The sequence below is a fragment of the Mobula birostris genome, chromosome 1 (genome assembly GCF_030028105.1).
Source record: "Mobula birostris isolate sMobBir1 chromosome 1, sMobBir1.hap1, whole genome shotgun sequence".
Classification (NCBI taxonomy): domain Eukaryota; kingdom Metazoa; phylum Chordata; class Chondrichthyes; order Myliobatiformes; family Myliobatidae; genus Mobula; species Mobula birostris.
The window spans coordinates 79,942,935-79,965,223 of NC_092370.1; the positions used below are offsets into that span (position 1 = coordinate 79,942,935).

Consider the following 22,289-nt stretch of genomic DNA (forward strand, 5'->3'; position numbering starts at 1 on the left):
GGAATGCTCTGCTTCAGAAGGCAGTGGAGGCTAATTCTCTGGATTCTTTCAAGAAAGAGTAGATAGAGCTCAAAGATAGTGGAGTCAAGGGATATGGGGAGAAGGCAGGAACAGGGTACTGATTGTGGATGATCAGCCATGATCACAGTGAATGGTGCTGGCTCGAAGGGCTAAATGGCCTACTCCTGCACCTATTGTCTATTGTCCCAAATGGTAAGACCGGGAGTCTCTTCCAACGCATTTTCTTCAAAAAAAAAAAGTAATTTGATTCTCCAGAAACTTTAGAGATCCTTATTAGATAACAAAGGTAAATTAAAACGCCAGGATCTGTTCATATGAGTGAAACCAGGAAGATTTAAAGATAGAAATACAGGAGAATGGTCGGATACAGCTATTTCTTTATATTCAATGGATCAAATTAATGGAATCATTTGACTATCAATAAAAAAAAAATAATCCTGGTATTGGAATGATGGACATGAGAGAAGAATGAATACTCCCTTTCTGCTGGGTGAAAAAAAAAACACCAGACATTAACAATATCACATTCCGTTAGAAAGGATTGAATAAATAAAGCTGATTTATTAGGTGTGGCTGATTTAAGAGAAGAACAATCTAATACTGGGTCTGGAAAACCTCCTCCCATCACTAAAGAATAAAGACTCAAATCTGGCAGGAATGAAAAGAAACGCTCAAAAAATCCTGGGTCATCCACATTGGGGGTGTACACATTAGCAAATACAATTAATTTATTATCTAGTTTCCCTGACACTATGACAAATCGCCCATTAGTGTCAGACACAACTTTATGTTGGAGAAAATAAATTGTATTGTCTATAAAAATCGAGACCCCTCAAGATTTTTCTCTGAATGAAGAATGAAATTGTAGACCCTCCACCGATTAAAAAGGCGTGCATTGTCACAACTACATACATGCGTTTCTTGTAGAAAAATAATGGGGGCCCTTAGCTTTTTAATATAAGCAAAAATCTTATTCCGTTTCACAGGATGATTTAACCCCTGCACATTAAAACTACGTAAATTAATATTTCGATCCATTTTAAATACTAATTAACAGAAGAGTTAAAAGATCTGACCATAAATTATTAGAACCAGAGAACGAACCATAAAATAAGGTACTCAAACAGAAAATTTTGATGGTAGCCCAAACAGCTTCCAGAGAAAAAAGAAAAAAGAGACCCCACCCTCCTCCCCCTGTCAAAGCCAAAAAGCCGGCCAAAGGACAGTCGGCATGCTAAACCCTAAAGGCAACCCTCCCAAAGAAATCCTGCTGGCAAAACTCCAATCATACAAGGTTATTATGTTCCTACCAAGACAAAACAGGCAAAAAAAAACTTAGATCAGAAATCTAAAACATGAGGATTCATTTTAACAATTTCAAAAACAAGTGTATATAGAAAAAGCTCAAAAAAAGTAATAAATATCAAAGAAAATATCAAAAACAAGATATATAAATGGTCAAAACACAAGTTTATTAAAACCTTATTCTATCCAACATTAAAAAGATAATTGCTCTTGTAAAAGATATAACACAATTAATCTTCTGCTTTCAAAAACTTCTGTGCGTGTTCAACCGATCCCAGCCATTTCTGCACATTATTTTTCTGAAAGATTCTAAGACGTGTGGGGAAGCGGAGGACTTAAACCCTTGGTAATAGAGCAGCAACATGACCTCTTTATACTTGCCACCTTCAGCCATAACCTTCGGTGTATAATCTTCCACGAATCTGATCATCTTCCCGTCGTAATTGATCATTCCTATTTGACGGGTATGACGGCTTAAAAGCTCCTTAGTATGAAATTCATGAAACCGTAAAATAACCGACCTAGGTCGCTCTCCTGACTTTGATTTGGGGGCCAGTGACCGGTGGGTGCAGTCCAACTTAGGCACAGATGGCAATAAATCAGGGAATAGCTGCTTCAGAAAGCTTGCAAAGAACTCCGTGGGCTGGGCACCTTTAATTGATTCTTCAAGACCCAGAATATGTAGATTGTTCCTTCTGTTTCTGCTTTCCAGGTTGGTAATCTTCTTTGTTAATTTTTCATCATATAATGATAATTTTTTGCAGAGCTTACTCATGTCTTCTAAGTCCGCTTCCAGTATCGACGAAGTTTCTTTATTCTCCTTAATTTGCTTTTCATGTTCGATTAGAGTTTGTTGAATAGTGTCCAACTTGACGTTAAGATGTTGAAATTCCTTAGAAAGTTTTGTTCCTTGCTTTTAAAGGAAATCTCCAATTGATTCCAAAGTGGTTGGAGAATCATCTTCTTTTTCTGTTGCAGCGGTTTCAGTCTTTCTCATTGACATAAATAGAGCAATATTGAGATTTATAATAAGGTTTCAAAAAACTGGTAGGAAACAAAAAGATAGATAAGGTAGGAGCAAGTTCAAAAAGATGTTACCCCATCGGCTGCCAGCAAGGCTCCCCCAGCTTTTCATTAGAGCCTTTCTTAAATAACAGAACAATGGAACTTTATAAACTTGTTTCTGGAATAAAGGTTAAAGTTTGGATGCTTTTCCCCCACATAACTTTGAATTAAGTCTCAATGATTTACAAACCTTTTTTGATGGAATGAATGGTCATAGCACTCAGGGTAGTGAAGGCTAATCTTAATGAGATGTGAAAGCTGTTCCAGGCTTGGTCGTGTGGGCAGCTGCGGCTGCTCTGGCCGTATGAATTTCAACAGAACCATTTCCTGTGCCTCCTGGAACATACAAGATGAAAATACACATTCCGTACAGCTTCTACATCACAAAAGTGGAAGAATACTTCACTCATATGCACACTTTTAAGGTGTTTCAGTCTGCCCCTATTCCACTTTAATTAAAAGAATCATAGAAAAAGTGAATATGCTTTTTTGCCCTCCTGATTTGCTCCGTCCTGTCTACAGCTCTGTACCTCCTCCTTTTTCTTAACCAGGGCCTCAATATCTCTTGAAATTCAAGGTTCTCTAAACCGTTATTCTTGCATTTTATTCTGATAGGATCATACAAAATTTCACTTTGAAGGCTTCCCACTTACCAAGTATACTTTTGGCAGAAAACAGCCTTTCCCAATCCACACCTGCCAGACCTTTTCTAATACCATCAAAATTGGTCTTTCTCCAATTTAGAATATCAACTGAGGACTAGACCTATCTTTTTCTATAATTATCTTGAAAATAATGGCATTATGATCACTAGATGCAAAGTGTTCCCCTACACAAACTTCTGTCACATGCCCTGTCGCATTCTCTAATACGAGATGTAGTATTGCACCCTCCGCAGTTTGGACATCTATGTACCTATTAAGGAAATGTTCCTGAACACATTTGATAAATTCAATTCCATCCAGCCTTTTTACAGGAAGGGAGCCCCAGTCAATACGTGTAAAGTTAAAATCACTTACTATCACAACTTTGCGTTTCTTGCAACAGATGTCTCAACAAATTTGCTCCTCTAAATGCCACTGGCATTGGGTAGTCAATAACATAACCCCTTTATTATGGTCATCCCTTCCTTATTTCTTAGTTCCACCCATATAGCCTCAGTTGATGATCTCTCCAGTCTGTCCTGAGCACTGCCACGATAATTTCCCTTTACTAGTGATACCAACCTCCACCTCCCCCGCCAATCCTTCCCGCTCTGTCAAGTCTAAAACAATGGAACCCAGGAACACTGAGCTGCCAGTCCTGCCCCTCCTGTAACCATGTCTCACTTATGGCTTCAATGTCATAACTCCAGATGCTGATCCATGCCCCAAGCTCTCTGTCTTTCCTACAATACTCCTTGCATTGAAATACACACAGCTCAGAATATTAGCCTCACCATGCTGAGCCTTCTGATTCCTGACTTTGTATGTAGGCTTAACATTTTTCCCCACAGACACTGCAGTACCTGCTCCGGTGCTCTGGTTCCCATCCCCTACAATTCTTATTTTAAACACCCCTCTCCCCACAGTGCAGCACCAGCAAACATTCCCAAAGGACATTAGTCCCCCTCCAGTTCAGGTGAAAATTGCCCTGCCTGTACAACAGGTCCCACCTTCCCTGGAAGAGAGCCCAATGATCCAAAAATCTGAAGCCCTCCCTCCTCACCTTCTCCTTTGCCACATGTTAAACTGTATTATTTTCCTGTTCTTGGCCTCACTAGCACATGGCATGGATCTCAATCCTGAGATCACAACCCTGGAGGTCCTGTCCTTTAACTCAGTACCTAACTCCCTGAACTCACTTTGCAGAACCTCATCACCCATGTCATTGGTACTGATGTGGATCTGATCTCTGGTTGCTCACCCACCCATTCATGAATGCTGTGGACTCAGTCTGAGATATCCCTAACTCTGGCACCCAGAAGCAAACTATCTGGGAATCTCGATCCCACCCACAGAACCTCCTTTCTAGTCCTTATCACTACAGCTTGCCTCTTCTCCCCCCTTCTTTTATAAGCCACAGAAACAGACTCAGTGCCAGAGACTTAACTGCAGTAACTTTCTTCTACTAGGTTATACCTCCCTATAGCACCTACTATTGAGGGGAATGGTCACAGGGGTACTGCACTGGCTACTCATCGCCTTTCCCCCTCTTGACAATCACCCAGTTACTTGTCATGTACCTTGGGCGTAACGACTTCCCTGTACATCTTGTTGATCAGCCCATCAGCCACCTGAATGATTCAGAGTTCATCCAGGCTCAGCTTCAAATCCTTAACAGTCTGAAAAAAACAGCAGATGAATGCACTTCTTGCAGGTGTTGTCATTTGGGATACTGGAGGTCTTCCTGACTTCCCACATCCTACAAAAGGAGCATTCCACTATCCTGTCTGGCATCCCCACTGCTCTACTGTGCAATAACAAAGAAAAATTAAACGAAGCCTCTATAAGCCAAAGGCTCAACTCTCCACTCTAACACTGGCACTCATGGAATGGCTGCTTAAACCTAACGTTTTTACTGGCACTTGTTAAGGGCCATATTATGCACAATCCAACATCTCCAAGGGAACTGTGGTGTGCAGAATATCCAGACTGTTCCCGCTCATTTCTTTTGAAATCTCTCCTCCTACAAATGCAATTTGCTAATCTGCTGGGCTCATTCTGGAATCCAAGGGCGTGGTAAAAAAAAATCACAGCCAATACACCCTCATTCTCTGCAGCCACTTCTTTCACAACTTCATGATTTTTTCCAGCATCCTGTCCAGAGGACTTATTAGCTTTCAGTTTGCCTGGAATCTTTTCATTTTCACCTGTTATTATTAAAAGCATCATCTTCTATCAAGATGAGAAGCTTCTCCAAAATTTCTTCCTGTTCATTTGTTCATATTAATACTTCAGTTTCATCTTCCAAGGGACCAAATACAGCTACTCTCTTCCTTTTTGTACCCTTGAAGGGTTCTAAGTAAATTAGCAAGAAATATAAAAATTATTTTCTATACTTCATTAGTAATTGTATGTTTTTAAAAAATGCTTACCAATATTTTGACAAAATATTCAAAATTGGCTGTGTGGGAGAAGACAGAGTGTGGTAGTGGATAATTGCTTCTCAGACTGGAGGCCTGTGACTAGTGGTGTGCCTCAAGGATCTGTGCTGAGACCATTGTTGTTTGTTGTCTACATCAATGACCTAGCTGAAAATGTGGAAAATTGGAACAGCAAGTTTGCTGATGACACTAAGATTAGAGGTGTTGTGGACAGCGAGGAAGGCTTTCAAAGCTTGCAGAGGGATCTGGACCAGCTGGAAAAATGGGCTAGAAAATGGCAGATGGAATTTAATGAAGACAAGTGTGAAGTATTGCATTTTGAAAGGACAAATCAAGATAGGACATACACAGTAAATGGTAGGGCACTGAGGAGTGCAGAGGAACAAAGGGATCTGGGAGTTCAGATACATAATTCCCTGAAAGTGGCGTCACAGGTGGACAGGGTGGTAAAGGTGGCTTTTGGCATCCTGGCATTCATAAATCAAAGTATTGAGTATAGGAGTTGGGATGTTATGGCGAGGTTGTATAAGATATTGGTGAGGCCAAATTTGGAATATTGTGTGCAGTTCTGGTCACCTAACTCTTGGAAGGATATCAGTAAGATTGAAAGTGTACAGAGGAGATTTACTAGGATGTTGCCAGGTCTTCAGGAATTGAGTTACAGGGAAAGATTGAACAGGTTAGGACTTTATTCTTTGGAGCGTAGAAGAATGAGGGGAGATTTGATAGAGGTTTACAAAATTATGAGGGGTATAGACAGAGTAAATGTGAATAGGCACTTTCCACTTAATTAGGAGAGATAAACATGAGAGGACATGGCTTTAGAGTGGAAGGGGAAAGATTTAGGGGGAACTTCTTCACTCAGAGAGTGGTAGGAGTGTGGAACGAGCTGCCATCTGACCTGGTAAATGCGGGCTCACTCTTAAGTTTTAAGAATACATTGGATAGATACATGGATGGGAGAGGTCTGGAGGGTTATGGACTGGGTGCAGGTCAATGGGACTAGCGGAATAAAGTTTCCGCACAGACTAGAAGGGCCGAATGGCCTGCTTTCTGTGCTGTAGTGTTCTATGGTTCAATGATTTTGGTCTACCACTGATCTTCATAACAGTCTTTCAATGATACAGTTATAACTTCGTCATCCAGTACAGAAATATGCATTTCAACCCAACTGGTGCATGCTGACCAAGACGTCCCATTCCAGGTGGTTCCACTCACAGTTTTTGGTTCATAACCTTCTAAACCTTTGCTATCCACATACCTGTCCAAATATCTTTTAAAAGTTGTTATTGTACCTACTTACCTAGTTCACACCATCTTTTGTTTAAAAGTTTCCCCTCAAGTTACTATTAAATATTGCACTCAGGGTAAAGTCCACAAGCTCAGGTTTAAGCTCATAACCTTAAACACATACCCTGTAGTTACTGATTCTCAAAACCTGGGAAAAAGACTGTGTGCATTCATCCTATCAACATCCCTCATGATTTCATTATACCTCTCAGTCTCCTGTGCTCAACTAGTTAAACGTGAAAAGTCTTGTTTCTTAGTTATCATCTCCCGTCTCTCACACACTTGTCACAGTCGCACACCCTTTACACACTCTCATTCTTTCCAGACCTGGTAATCTTCCATTCATTAAACTCAGACAATGGAAACATCCCAACCTATTTGTACACCAATTCTTAATTACCTCATTGCCCCTTAATTGCCAGTGAACCCCATCATTACCACAGGAATTGCAGTAATTCGAGGAGTCACCTCGTTCCACTTTGGGATGAGCAAAAGCGGCTCATTCATTTCAAAATGTTTGAGCAACACTCGAACAATTTAAAATATAAAATTAGAAAATATTGACACTAGCATTTAAGTTGAAATACATTTAAATTAGACCCCCCCAGATGCCATGCAGGTGTACCTTATCTTGGCACCATTGGCACGAACTGATCCAACTTAATAAACTGATACAGCCTGTAATAAACTGATACAGTTTTCAAACACTCTCAAAACAGAGCAGTGGGTCTACCTGTACTTGAGGTAAAGAACAGGCTTCTTTCCCAATTGACTGGAGAGCAACATGAAGCTGGCCTTCCAAAATAAGCTGTTTATTATCCTCCACAACATACGCCTGTAACGAAAAATTTTTTAAAAACTTTACACAATGGCATTAGAATCTTACTCCCTCCCAGCAATTATACAGTGCCAGAGGACATTAATTATACCATTAAACACTAATGTCAACTGAGCATGGGACAAGAATACATCACCTGAATCAAACCTTTGCTTTCTATTATATACCATTTGTTCAACAGTAAAGACTCAGTCACTGCCACAGGACAACTGACTGCTTTAAAGTTTTTTTAAGTCTAGCCACTGTTGCAGTGCAGTGTTTCTGTAAGCCTAACTGAACATGACAATCTGTCACAAAGATACAATACTGACTAGATATCTTATGTTAATGTTTTAGTGAAACAAAGTGTTATGCTACATTCCCTGGTATTCTTCAAGAATGAAAAAATCTTGTATATCCACTTCAGGAGGAAGATTGCCTTTTATTTAACATCTAGTCCAAAACAGAGCAGTTGAATGCTTAGAGTTTTCCCTCACTGCTGCACTTCAATGCTGAGCTAAAATTTTGTGCCCACCTCTGGGATTTGAACTCACAACTTACCAACTCAGGAGTGAACCCTCACTTGTCAAATTATCAATTAATCACAATCACCACAAACACCCCTTGGGTTTGAAAGAATGAAGGCAATTTCATGTTTAAAATAATTATCAAGCAAAATATAACACTCGGCTATGTAAGGAGATATCAAGGAAGCTGAACTCAAGCTTGTTTGAAGTATTACATTCTAAAAAGAATCTAAGAAATTCTGCAAATACTGGAAACCTTGTGCAACACACACACAATGCTGGAGGAACTCAGCAAGTCAGGCAACATCTATGAAGGGGAGTAAACAGCTGACATTTCAGCTGAAATTCTTCTTCAGGACAAAAATCAGAGTCCTGATGAAAGGTCTTGGCCCGAAACGTCAACTGTTTACTCTTTTCCATAGATGCCACCTGGCCTGCTGAGCTCCTCCAGCACTTTGTGTGTGTTGCTTTGGATTTCCAGCATCTGCAGATTTTCTCGTGACAGGAATCATAGGCCTGATTTGCCAGGAGAAAGTGAAATAGAGCTCAACTGGGGTTAAGGGAAGAAATTCCAAAGAGAGAAAGTTGAATAGAAAAGCAGAGTATCAGGGTACAAGGAATTAGATTTGGCAGAAAAGGGGCATGGCTTAGAATAGACTTCAGAGAGGAGGGACAGGCTGAACCTTGGAAGGATTTTAAAAAAAAAACTGGGATGAGAACTTTTTAAAAATGCATGGTTGCTTTTTTGTAAGGCTGAACACAAGCCTTGCCAATGACTTGCCCAATTCAAGCAAGAGTCTAGAACATATTGGTTGCAAGGTATACTGTTGGAAGGACAAATTACTTGTGTGGGATAAAGGTCACATGAGGAACCACTGTACCATTGGCCTAAGAGGTGATATTATGATAACATACAAGACTCGGAGAGCTTGATAGTATGGATGCCGAGAACATATTTGACATCAAAAGGGCCCCAAGCTTTGAATCAGTTCTGCTGAAAGGTCATTGACCTGAAATGTTGGCTACATTTTTCTAAACTGGCTGTGCAATTCCTATACTTTATTTTTCTTTCAGATTTCCAACATCTGTGGATTCTTGCTTTTTATTACAGAGTAGCATCTACTATGAGCAACAGATCAAGGTTAACCAACTTGTTGGAGGAACTGTGCAAATCAGGCAGTATCTATGGAGGGGAATAAACAGTGTGTTTGGGCCAAAACTCCGTCAGGAATTGATAAGTCCCAATGAAGGATATCGGCCTAAATTTGCTGAGTTCCACCACCATTCGTTGCATGTTGCTCAAGATTTCCAGCATCTGCAGAATCTTGTGTTTATAACAGCGTTATTACTGTTTTTTTAAAATTAATGTCATGAACCTAATGGGTAGTTATTACATTAGCCTGCATCAGGGTTGACCACTGAAGTAGCCTGAGCTTCTATCCAGTTCTGCATGATACTTGATATATTACAATACAAGCAGTTTTTAATAAGCAGACAAGCAAGATTGCTAGCTTCCACACCTCTATCCATCTGCCAAAACATTATGCACACTTCTGTATCCATTTCAATGCTCTCAGGCTTAACATCACATACCTATAAGATTTCAGTTTCACCATAACTCCAACACTGATATTTTAATTCCTATACCAACTCTTAGTCCTTCTTTACTTGTCACTACAAACATCAAAAACAACTGACTCATGTAATTGTACCAATTCAAATATTTCCATCTATTCCAATCTCCACCCACTGCACTGCCAACCAGCTCTTTCCAATTCTGCATTTCTCATATTCTCACCTGGTATCCACACTTGCCTTTCATCCAACAGACGTCAAACATCTTAGCTGTATCATCATTTATCTTTCAAAACACAACTTAAATTACAAATCTTCTATAATTTGTTTCTAATTAACTGCCTCAATATCCATTTATCTGATTTTGGAATTATTTTGGAATATTTTTCTACGCTGGAGTTGCTGCTGTAATGGTAAATAATTGCAGAGAATTCAACTATGATGATGGGACAGAAGAATGAAAAGTCCAATGCGATTATGAGCTAGGACTGGGAAAGCTGAGATAATGGGAGACACAAGAAATGACGAATTATTGGGACATCAGGAAGAAAAATCTCAGCTGCAACAAAACAATCCATATAGAATCTTATGCAATATCAATCACCAGGTTCTCAACGAAGGTCTTAGCTGGAAAACATATGCTTCTAGTTCACATACACTACCTGACTTAACAAGCATTTCCAGCAGTTTACTTTTAATGAAGACAGCAATAAAGCCATTGAGGTCCCCAAATTGAATGGATCTACAGATCAATGAGAAGATGATGTTGTATTAAGGAACTGTTCACATACCAGCATGAATTACTAAACCTCTGAAGTCATTCACTCGATTTCCATCATTGTTTTGTATCTTATTGTGGCATAATTGAAGATTGAAGAAAAACATCATAAAGTCACTGCATTAATTTAGAAAGTGAACTAAATATATTGAGTTTCCTCCAAGTTATAATCAGCAATACTTGCAAATGTACAACTCTTCAGCACAATTGTTAATTATACCAACCTTCCATAATACTATAATGTTCAGATCTACTTCATTACACTTCTGCACTAATTTTGTAACGTTGCCAGTTTTTAGTCTCCCAGCTCCCATTGTTGCCTGCAATGCAGTCTTTCGAGACTGTCCAGCACTGCAACTTTGAAAGAAGAAGTCAGCACAAGGAGTGGTGGAACTGATTATCTAAAAAAACACAAAACGGAAATAACTCAGTGATGCAATCCAAGCAAAAGTATCATCACAAACTCTCAAGCATTCTAACACCCAAAAATAAAAACACAGAAGTTTATAACATCCCATGAGAGGCACAAAATGAAGTAAAATTTCTTGCTAAATATAAATGAAAATATAAACAGCGCCGGAATAACTTTAAAAAATGGACATGTGCAAAAGTGTGCATCACTGAAGCCAGATTAAAATTAACGGTCTTTTTATTCCCTGGTAAATAGTAACAGATGCACATGGAGGTCAGCTGATAAAGAGTTAACAATTTAATGAACTTGAAAATACATCTTTGGGGCTGGCTGGTGGCGCAATGTCATCAGCGCCGGACTCTGGAACAAAAGTTCCCCGGTTCGAATCCAGTCAGGATGCTCCCAAGTACGCTTTCCATCCGTGTCGGGTTGAGTGTCAAGATCGCAACTCGACCTCGTAAAATAAAGGGAGAGATACTGTGAAAATGTCTGTGTGAGGAGTAGCGCACCACACAGTCTCTCTCTCGCTCTGCGCCTTGTAAAGGCATGAAAAAGACATCATCCTGCCAACGTTGCACACGCGCCAAAAAAAATCTTTGAAATGAAAAATTTTTTTTTATTTAGGAAGAGCTATATTTATCTTCATAGTATACTACCCAATTATATGAAAAATACCACACCTTGTGAATAATTGAGCAAATCAGCAACAAATTTTGAGTTCCTGAACTTCTAAGAGTTCAAGATCAACATGTTCCTGGAAGGGCAAAAGCTAGGGATAACAATTACAGAGAAAACATTGATGTTGATGGATATTGAGGGAAGTACAGAGTGAAAATGGATAGGGAACTAATGATGAGAGAGACCCATCAATAGTAGGAGCATAAAAATGAAATTAGGAAGGTTAGATAGATCACACAAAAAAAAACGCTAGCAGACAGGGTTCAGGTAAATCTGAAATCACCTTTTAGTATGTTAAGGGCAAAATGTGGAGCTCATTAGGGACAACATAGGTATTCTGTGCCTGGAGCCAGAACGTATAGGTGAGGTTGAATACATTTCACTGCTGTTCAGAGGAAACTAAGCTTGTAGCTGGAGACCTTAGTTCAGGGGTCCCCAACCTTTTTTGCACCGTTGACCAATTTAATATTGACAATATTCTTGCGGACTGGTCGACCGGGGGCAGTGGGTGTTCAAGTAGGGTTAAACTCACCTCAAAATGTCTTTTACAGTTAGGGTTGCCAACTTTCTCACTCCCAAATAAGGGACAAAAGTAGTAGTCAAATACGGGAGACTTGTGTTTACCCCGAGAAAGACTACCATGACCATGAAGCCTTGTGCGGGCACCTGTGCGCGCATGCGTGACATGCGCATACGTGACGTCCACATGCGTGTACGTGCCGATTTCCCCCCACAAATCAGTTCTGGCTTAATCTTCCCAACTACACTGTACATACATTATTTCTACTTTATATAGGCTGTGTATTTATCATATCATTCCTGCTTTTACTATATGTTACTGTTATTTTAGGTTTTGTGTTATTTGGTATCATTTGGTAGGTTATTTTTTGGGTCTGGGAACGCTCAAAATTTTTTCCCATATAAATTAATGGTAATTGCTTCTTCGCTTCACGCCATTTCGGCACGAAAGGTTTCACAGGAACGCTCTACCTTAGCGGGGGAAGTACGGGACAAGGGCGGTCCCGTATGGGACAAACCAATTTAGTTCAATATACAGGATGTCCCAGCAAACACCGGACAGTTGGCAACCCTATGTTCAAGTTCAACAATTCGTGACAGGGAATGAGGAACGGTGCAGCTGACTCATATTGTTTCCTCGCGGCCCGGTAGCACATGCTTTGTGGCCCGGTGGTTGGGGACTGCTGCCTTAGTTAACAGGTGAAAAGCCTAGTGTGGGCCTCCTAGTTCAATGGCTAGGTGGGCTTGAAGGTGGATAAATTCCCAGGATCAGATGGTATCTGCTGTGGAAGGCAGGGAAGAGATTGCTGGAGTATAGGGCAGAGATTTTTAAATCTTTGCTGAACACAAGCAAGGTTCCAGGTGACTGGAGGATAGAAAATGTGGTCTCTCTTTTCAAGAAAGGTAGCAGGGAAAAGCCTGTAACTACAGACCTGTGATAGGGAATGTAATTGGAAAAACCAGAGGGAGAAGTTTGTTCAATTGGAAAGGCAGGGTGACAAACAAAAAGAGCTGGAAGAATTCAATTAGTCAGGCAGCATCTATGGAAAGAAGCGGATCAAAGATGTTTCAGGTTGAGACGCTTCAGCTGGACAACCAAGGGTCTTGATGCAAAACATTTACTATCCATTTCCTTTCATAGATGCTGCCTTAACCACCGAGTTCCTACAGCTCCTTTCTGTGTTGCTCAAACCTTCCAGCACCTCCAATCTTTTTTCTCTAACCAGGGAAGGCCAATATGCCTTTGCCAAGGGCAGACTCAATCACAATTTGAATGAATATTTTTGAACTGGTAACAAATTGCATTGCAGCAACACAGTACATATGGTTTATGGTTTATACTAATTTTAGAATGACTTGACACAATCCCACATGGTTCACTGTATCTAAAACCCAAGACAGACACAGTGGGTGATAGTAGAGGACTGTTTTTGTGACTGGATATTAGTAGCAAAGTCAAGCTTAGTAAGTGAGACGCCTTTTAAAAGTGAAATTTTCAGAGTAGAGTACATGTTCCAGTCAAAATAAAAGGCCAGGATAACAGGTTCAGGGAATCTTGATTATCAAGAGATAGAGCCCCTGTTTAAGGAAAAAAAGGAGGTACATAGACAAGAAAGATCAAATGAAGTACTCGAAGTATAAGAAATTAAAAAGAACAGAAAAGGAGAAAATCAGGAGGGCTAAAAGAAGGCATGAGATTGCTCCAGCAGACTAGGTGAAGGAGAATCCTAAGGGCTTTTACAAATATATTAAAAAGAAAAGAAGAATATTAGTGGTCAAATTGCTCCTCTTGAAGATAAATATGGTCATCTATGCATGGAGCCGAAAGAGGTGGGGGAAGATCTTAAATTGATTTTTAGCATCTGTATTTACTCAGGAGACAGACACAGACTCTGTAATAGAGACAAAACAGTAGTGAGATCATGGACCATATACAGATTGCAGAGGTGTTTGTTGTCTTGAGGCAAATGAGGCTGGACAAATTCCCAAGGCCTGACAAGGTGTTCCATTGGACCTAGTGGGAGTTTAGTGCAGAAACCAGAGGGGCCCATGGCTTTGCAGGAGAAGCCAGAGAGTGGTAGTAGAGGGTTACGACTCTGACTGGAGGCCTGTGACTAGTGGTGTGCTACAGGGATCAGTGCTGGGAACGTTCGTGTTTGTCATTTATATCAACAATCTGGATAATAAAATGGTAAACTGAATTGTAAATTTGCAGATGACACCAAGATTGGAAGTGTTGTGAACAGTAAAGGGGGCTATCAAAGCTCCCAGCTGAAAAAAAAATGGGCTGAGATACGGTAAATAGAATTTAAATGCAAAGAAGTGTGAGGTAATGCACTTGGGGGGACAAACCAGAGTAGGACTTACACAGAGAAAGTAAGGTTACTTAAGTCCATAGTTCTTTGAAATTGCATCACAGGCAGATAGGGTCAAAAGAGAAATTTTGGCGCATTGGTCTTTAAAAATCAAAGCATGAGTACAGAGTTGGGACATTATGTGAAGTTGTATAAGATGTAGGTGAGGCCTAATTTGAAGCATTGCATGCAGTTCTGGTCACCGATACAGGAAAGATACAAGACTGAAAGAGGACAAAGAAAAGGTTCTGCTGGAATTTGAGGACATGAGTTATAGGGAAAGAATGAACAGGTCAGGACTTTATTGCATGGAGTGCAGGTGAATGAAGGGAGATTTGATAGAGGTATATGTAGTATAAATAGGGTAAATACAAGCAGGCTTTTTCCACTGAGGTCGGGTGAGACTAGGACTAGAGGTCACGGTCGGGGAGAAGGGTCTGCACTGCGCAGGCGCGTGACGTAGCGCGCCAAGGTTTAAAAAGAGAAAATTTCAACGGTTCTTGTTTCAGTCGAAGCAAGCAGCTGAGAAGAGGAGAGTGGAAAAAAATCGGGTAGAAAAAGTCGTTTTTATTTAAACACTGCTCGGGGAGAAGGGTCTGCACAGCACAGGCGCGTGACGTAGTGCGCCAAGGTTTAAAAAGAGAAAATTTCAACAGTTCTTGTTTCAGTCGAAGCAAGCAGCTGAGAAGAGTGGAAGAAATCGGGTAGAAGTAGTCATTTTTTTTTTAAAACACTGCTCGGGGAGAAGGCTCTGCACTGCGCAGGCATGTGACGTAGCGCGCCAAGGTTTAAAAACAGACCTCCATATACAGCGGCCATCGTTGTAGTAGCCATCGTCGGAGTGGACTGAGTCAGAGTTGGATGGCTTTGGCTCAAACAGGCTTCGGCGAGAACAGGCAGAGGCCAGGGTAGATTCTGGTAAGTTTTTTGTTCAGATTGTTTAGTGCAGTGAGAATGGCAGGATGTTGGAATGCTCCTCTTGCAGGATGTGGGAAGTCAGGGAGCCCTCTGGTGTCCCTGACAACGACACCTGCAAGAAGTGCATCCAGCTGCAGCTCCTGACAAACCGCGTAAGGGAACTGGAGCAGGAGCTGGATGACCTGCGGATCATTCGGGAGAATGAGGAGATTATACATCGTAGCTGCAGGGAGGTAGTTACACCAAAGGAGCAGAGGACAGGAAATTGGGTCACTGTCAGGCGAGGGAAGAGGAAAGGGCAGGTAGAGCAGGGTTCCCCTGTGGCCATTCCCCTCAACAAGTATACTGCATTGGATACTGTTGGGGAGGATGACTTACCTGGGACACGCTGCAGTAGCCAGATCTCTGGCACTGAGTCTGGCTCTGCAGTGCAGAAGGGAGGGTGGAAAAAGAGGAGAGCGGTAGTGATAGGGGATTCGATAGTTAGAGGTGCAGATAGGAGGTTCTGTGGTCATGACAGAGAATCCAGGATGGTTTGTTGCCTCCCGGGTGCCAGGGTCAAGGATGTCTCTGATTGATTGCATGACATTCTGAAGTGGGAGGGTGATCAGCCAGATGTCGTGGTGCACATCGGTACCAATGACATAGCAAGGAAGAGTGAGGAGATCCTGAAGAGTGAGTATAGAGAGCTTGGTAGGAAGTTGAAAAGCAGGACCTCGAGGGTGGTAATCTCAGGATTGCTACCTGTGCTAGGTGCCAGTGAGGGTAGGAATAGGATGCTCTGGAGGATGAACAAGTGGCTGAGGAACTGGTGTAGGGGGCAGGGTTTCAGATTTCAGGATCATTGGGACCTCTTCTGGGGCAGGTGGGACCTGTACAAGAGAGACGAGTTACACTTGAACTACAGGGGGACCAATATCCTTTCAGGGAGGTTTGTTAGTGCTACTGGGGAGGCTTTAAACTAGATTTGCAGGGGGATGGGAACCAGAGTGCCAGAGCTGACAGTGTGGCTGGGGTGAAGATAAATGATGTTAAAAGTTCAAGCAAATCCGCTGATAGAAAGGTTGTGAGTGGTGGTAAAGATCTTCTGAGGTGTATATATTTCAATGCTAGGAGTATTGCGGGGAAGGCGGATGAGTTGAGGGCGTGGATTGACACGTGGAATTATGACGTTATAGCAATTAGTGAAACTTGGCTACAGAAGGGGCAGGACTGGCAGCTTAATATTCCAGGGTTCCGATGTTTCAGATGTGATCGAGGCAGAGGAATGAAAGGTGGGGGAGTAGCATTGCTTGTCAGGGAAAATATTACAGCAGTGCTCAGGCAGGACAGATTAGAGGGCTTGTCTACTGAGTCCTTATGGGTGGAGCTGAGAAACAGGAAAGGTATGGCCACATTAGTGGGATTGTATTACAGACCACCCAATAGTCAACGAGACTTGGAAGAGCAAATCTGCAGAGAGATAGCAGGCAACTGCAGAAAACATAAAGTTGTGGTGGTAGGGGATTTTAATTTTCCATACATTGATTGGGACTCCCATACTGTTAGGAGTCTAGATGGTTTAGAGTTTGTAAAATGTGTTCAGGAAAGTTTTCTAAATCAATATATAGAGGGACCAACTAGAGGGGATGCAATATTGGATCTCCTGTTAGGAAACGAGTTAGGACAAGTGACGGAAGTCTGTGTAGGGGAGCACTTTGATTCCAGTGATCATAGCACCATTAGTTTCAATTTGATCATGGACAAGGATAGATCTGGTCCTAGGGTTGAGGTTCTGAACTGGAAGAAGGCCAAATTTGAAGAAATGAGAAAGGATCTAAAAAGCATGGATTGGGACAGGTTGTTCTCTGGCAAAGGTGTGATTGGTAGGTGGGAAGCCTTCAAAGGGGAAATTTTGAGAGTGCAGAGTTTGTATGTTCCTGTCAGGATTAAAGGCAAATTGAAAAGGAATAAGGAACCTTGGTTCTCAAGGGATATTGCAACTCTGATAAAGAAGAAGAGGGAGTTGTATGAAATGTATAGGAAACAGGGAGTAAATCAGGTGCTTGAGGAGTATAAGAAGTGCAAGAAAATACTTAAAGTAATCAGGAGGGCTAAAAGAAGACATGAGGTTGCCTTGGCCGTCAAAGTGAAGGATAATCCAAAGAGCCTTTACAGGTATATTAAGAGCAAAAGGATTGTAAGAGACAAAATTGGTCCTCTTGAAGATCAGACTGGTCGGCTACGTGCGGAACCAAAGGAAATGGGGGAGATCTTAAATAGGCTTTTTGCGTCTGTATTTACTAAGGAAACTGGCATGAAATCTATGGAATTGAGGGAATCAAGTAGTGAGATCATGGAAACTGTACAGATTGAAAAGGAGGAGGTGCTTGCTGTCTTGAGGAAAATTAAAGTGGATAAATCCCTGGGACCTGACAGAGTGGTCCCTCGGACCTTGAAGGAAACTAGCGTTGAAATCGCAGGGGCCCTGGCAGAAATATTTAAAATGTCGCTGTCTACAGGTGAGGTGCCGGAGGATTGGAGAGTGACTCATGTTGTTCCGTTGTTTAAAAAAGGATCGAAAAGTAATCTGGGAAATTATAGGCCAGTGAGTTTAACGTCGGTAGTAGGTAAGTTATTGGAGGGAGTACTAAGAGACAGAATCTACAAGCATTTGGATAGACAGGGACTTATTAGGCAGAGTCAACATGGCTTTGTGCGTGGTAGGTCACGTTTGACCAATCTGTTGGAGTTTTTCGAGGAGGTTACCAGGAAAGTGGATGAAGGGAAGGCAGTGGATATTGTCTACATGGATTTCAGTAAAGCCTTTGACAAGGTCCCGCATGGGAGGTTAGTTAGGAAAATTCAGTCACTAGGTATACATGGAGAGGTGGTAAATTGGATTAGACATTGGCTCGATGGAAGAAGCCAAAGAATGGTGGTAGAGAATTGCTTCTCCGAGTGGAGGCCTGTGACTAGTGGTGTGCCACAGGGATCAGTGCTGGGTCCATTGTTATTTGTCATCTATATCAATGATCTGGATGATAATGTGGTAAATTGGATCAGCAAATTTGCTGATGATACAAAGATTGGAAGTGTAGTAGACAGTGAGGAAGGTTTTCAGAGCCCGCAGAGGGACTTGGATCAGCTGGAAAAATGGGCTGAAAAATGGCAGATGGAGTTTAATACTGACAAGTGTGAGGTACTGCACGTTGGAAGGACAAACAAAGGTAGAACATACAGGGTTAATGGTAAGGCACTGAGGAGTGCAGTGGAACAGAGGGATCTGGGAATACAGATATAAAATTCCCTAAAAGTGGCATCACAAGTAGATAGGGTCGTAAAGAGAGCTTTTGGTACATTGGCCTTTATTAATCAAAGTATTGAGTATAAGAGCTGGAATGTTATGATGAGGTTGTATAAGGCATTGGTGAGGCCGAATCTGGAGTATTGTGTTCAGTTTTGGTCACCAAATTACAGGAAGGATATAAATAAGGTTGAAAGAGTGCAGAGAAGGTTTACAAGGATGTTGCCAGGACTTGAAAAACTCAGTTACAGAGAAAGGTTGAATAGGTTAGGACTTTATTCCCTGGAGCGTAGAAGAATGAGGGGAGATTTGACAGAGGTATATAAAATTATGATGGGGAAAGATACAGTGAATGCAAGCAGGCTTTTTCCACTGAGACATGGGGAGAAAAAAACCAGAGGACATGGGTTAAGGGTGAGGGGGGGAAAGTTTAAAGGAAACATTGGGGGGGCTTCTTCACACAGATAGTGGTGGGAGTATGGAATGAGCTGCCAGATGAGGTGGTAAATGCGGGTTTTTTATTAACATTTAAGAATAAATTGGACAGATACATGGATGGGAGGTGTATGGAGGGATATGGTCCGTGTGCAGGTCAGTGGGACGAGGCAGAATATGGTTTGGCACAGCCAAGAAGGGCCAAAAGGCCTGTTTCTGTGCTGTAGTTTCTATGGTTTCTATGGATTAAGGGTAAAAGGTAAGATGTTTAAGGGGAACACGAGGGGAAATTTCACTCAGAGGTTGGTAGAGTGTGAAATGAGTTGCCAGCAGAAATGATGGATGCAGGTTTGATTTTGACACACAAGAAATTTGGGTAAGTACATGGATGGGAAGGGTATGGAGGCGATGGCCCAAGTGCACATCAATGGGACTAGACAGAACGGTTCTGCACAGAATTTTTCCCCATATCACAGGTAGCTAAAACTAGACATACAAACTTAGGAGCAACACACACAAAATGATGGAGGAACTCAGCAAGCCAGGCAGCATCAATGGAAAAAAATACAGTTGATGTTTCGGGCCAAAACCTTTCAGCAGGACTGGAGAAAGCAGCCTTTCTCCCCCAGTCCTGCTGAAGGGTTTCAACTCGAAATGTTGACTGTACTCCACCCCCCCCATAGCTGCTGCTTGGCCTACTGAGTTCTTCCAGCATTTTGTGTGCTGATCAGGTTTCCAGCATCTGCAGCTTTTCCCTTGTTTGTGATTTGAATACAAATTTAGGATAAGGAAGAAAAGATTCAGACTGGATACAGGAAGAGTTATTTTCACACAAAGAGTGACAAGTACCTGGAATACACTGCCTGAGAGAGTAGTTGAAGCTGGGTTGTTGACAGCATTCAAGGAGACTGAAAAGACTGCAGATGATGGAATCTGGAGCAACAAACAACCTGGTGGAACTCAGCAGGTTGAGCAATATCTGTGGGGATGGGGTTCGGTTGAAACTATCAGGACTGAAATTGGAGAGAAAAGCTTGCAAAGGTAAACAAGGAAGCATAACACTGAGGATGGGGTGGAAGATGACAGGCAGATGCAGTCAGGTTGGGAAGGGGGAGAAGTGGAGCAGGGAAACAGGATGATAGGGGGAGACAGAGACAAAAAAAAAGTCTGAGCAAGCATCTAGATATAGGACTGTATGGCCTGCCTCCTGGGAGAAAGATGTCCATTGGTCCAAAGTTAGGCCAAATAGCCTCATTTCATCCGACACAATTCTATGACTACATGCGTATACAACCCTTGCAAGTGCAGACGATCAAAATTTATTAATATACCTTCATTCCTCATTTAGCCATTTGTTCCTTGCTCGGATGTGATATCCCCAGAGGCTTGGAAAAGAAGGCAATTTCACTGCATTACACCCTAATGCTGAGTGACATGAGCTTTGATATACCCTCGTGAATAAGAGCATCAATTCAAGACAGGACGATCAAACTCAGATCAACAGGCTCTGAATCAGAGGCCACGCACATAATTCATGGTGGAAGGCCTCTTAGTCTCTTGAGAAAGTGCAAGCATTATTGCTGAAGAACCACTGGGAGCAGGTCAACAAATGGTTTATATACTAGAACCTAGAAAAGGCAGGTTGTCAAATGAAGAATATTTGAACTGATTAAGCTTGTATCCACAGGAGTTTATAAGAGGAGATAAGTTAACCAACAGATTACAAGCGGTTTTGACAGGTTGGATATGAAGATAAGGGGCAATCTAGGTAGGGATCATTTTAAAAATGAGCACTCATTTAAGACAGATGAAGTGAAAGTGAGGGCTGTGAATCTTTGAACTCTTGTCAAATAGCACTGGAAGTCTTTGAATACTTTCAACAGAGTTGAAGATAAATAGTTGATAAGCAAGATGGAACAAAGAGCCTGCAGGTATCGGAATCTGCTGGAGGAACTCAGCAGGTTGAGCAACGTCATTGGGAAGGGGAGGAAGAAATTGTTGATGACTCTGTTTGAAACCCTGCAGGGTTTCAAGATTGGTAAGTCATAGAAAATGGGATTCTATCAAACATTATCATTTCCCTCCCACAGATAAGTGGAACTCCTCTTGTAGATTGTTGCACTTGGTAAGTGAGGATGGGCAGATTAAAGAGACAGGTGAGAATGTTGTGTTGAAATTACAATCAGAAGAGATCCAAGTGGCTGCTTGAGTCATGAATAGAAAATTAAAGATGATCATGGTCCTTCTGACATGGCCTGAAAAATCAACCTATTTTGTCTTAAAATGTTAGCCGTTCAATATAAACAAAACCTGTAGCTACTTCAAGACCTATCAGAATGGCCAATTAATGTTTAATTGCTGCTTAACACCCCATGATTCGTTGAAAGTAACACTCATGAACAGACAGAGCTGAAGCCTACTCACCTGCTCATTTCCCAAAACGATATCTGCAAATATATACCTTCCTTCTGTACATGAGGTAGCTATGGAAGCAAAAACATTATCATGATTGCCCTTCATTTTGTGATTACAAATGCAGTCACATCAAGACATGAGAAAAATCACTGTAATTTGAGCTCACCATCTGAATGCTGACATCTTGTTGCCCTAAAACATAGTTTTGCCCTCTCCCGATTGCTGAGCTTTCCACCTGTAATTTAATAATCAATGCTATTTACTGTTTGACTAGCCACATAGTCACAGTGCTCATTTTACTCTGCAGTTTATTCCAACTGAATAAAGACACACAATGGAAAAATGCATATTTTAAAAACAGTATTAGAGGAGCTACAAGGTCTAATTTACCCAACAGAGTAGGTTGACCTCACTCACTGTAAAGGCATGTGTTTACCATGGAAAGTTAGCAGAAAAACTTTTTATGAAATGGGTGTTACCTCAGTGGCTAATTAACTTCCCAGCCCCGACGACTCTGTGTTGTGGGAATAGAGTGGAGCAGTCAGGGGAAACCCATGCAGTCATAAGGAGAACATGAAAACTCCGCGAAGTTAGCACCTCAGGTCAGGATTCAAGTCATCACTGGAGATGTGAGACAGCAGCTCTACTAGCCACACCAGCTTTCTGCTCATTTACTGCCTTATGCCACTCAATCGTGTATACCACCAACAGGATTCTGCTCAGCCTCCTCTGCTTCAAAATAAAACAAACCCGGCCTATCCCAGTCTCTCAATTAAACCCCTCAACCCCAGACAACATCCTGAAGTTCT

The 22,289-nt window shown here is 41.5% G+C and overlaps 1 protein-coding gene across 6 annotated transcripts in view; it reads right to left on the minus strand.

Annotated features, from left to right (window-relative positions):
* Positions 1-22,289, minus strand: part of trappc8 (trafficking protein particle complex subunit 8) — a 165,896-nt gene that overhangs the window by 12,920 nt on the left and 130,687 nt on the right. For 3 of the 6 annotated variants that reach the window (XM_072257877.1, XM_072257868.1, XM_072257903.1), the window contains 5 exons: positions 21,647-21,715; positions 21,490-21,548; positions 10,688-10,864; positions 7,500-7,601; positions 2,582-2,727 (listed from right to left, as the gene is read on the minus strand). In XM_072257877.1, coding sequence (XP_072113978.1) covers positions 2,582-2,727; positions 7,500-7,601; positions 10,688-10,864; positions 21,490-21,548; positions 21,647-21,715 — 553 coding nt within the window. Of the gene's footprint in view, positions 1-1,507; positions 2,371-2,581; positions 2,728-4,615; positions 4,715-5,242; positions 5,391-7,499; positions 7,602-10,687; positions 10,865-21,489; positions 21,549-21,646; positions 21,716-22,289 lie in introns of those variants that run through there. The other 3 variants (XM_072257887.1, XR_011885978.1, XR_011885979.1) reach the window with 3 other exon arrangements.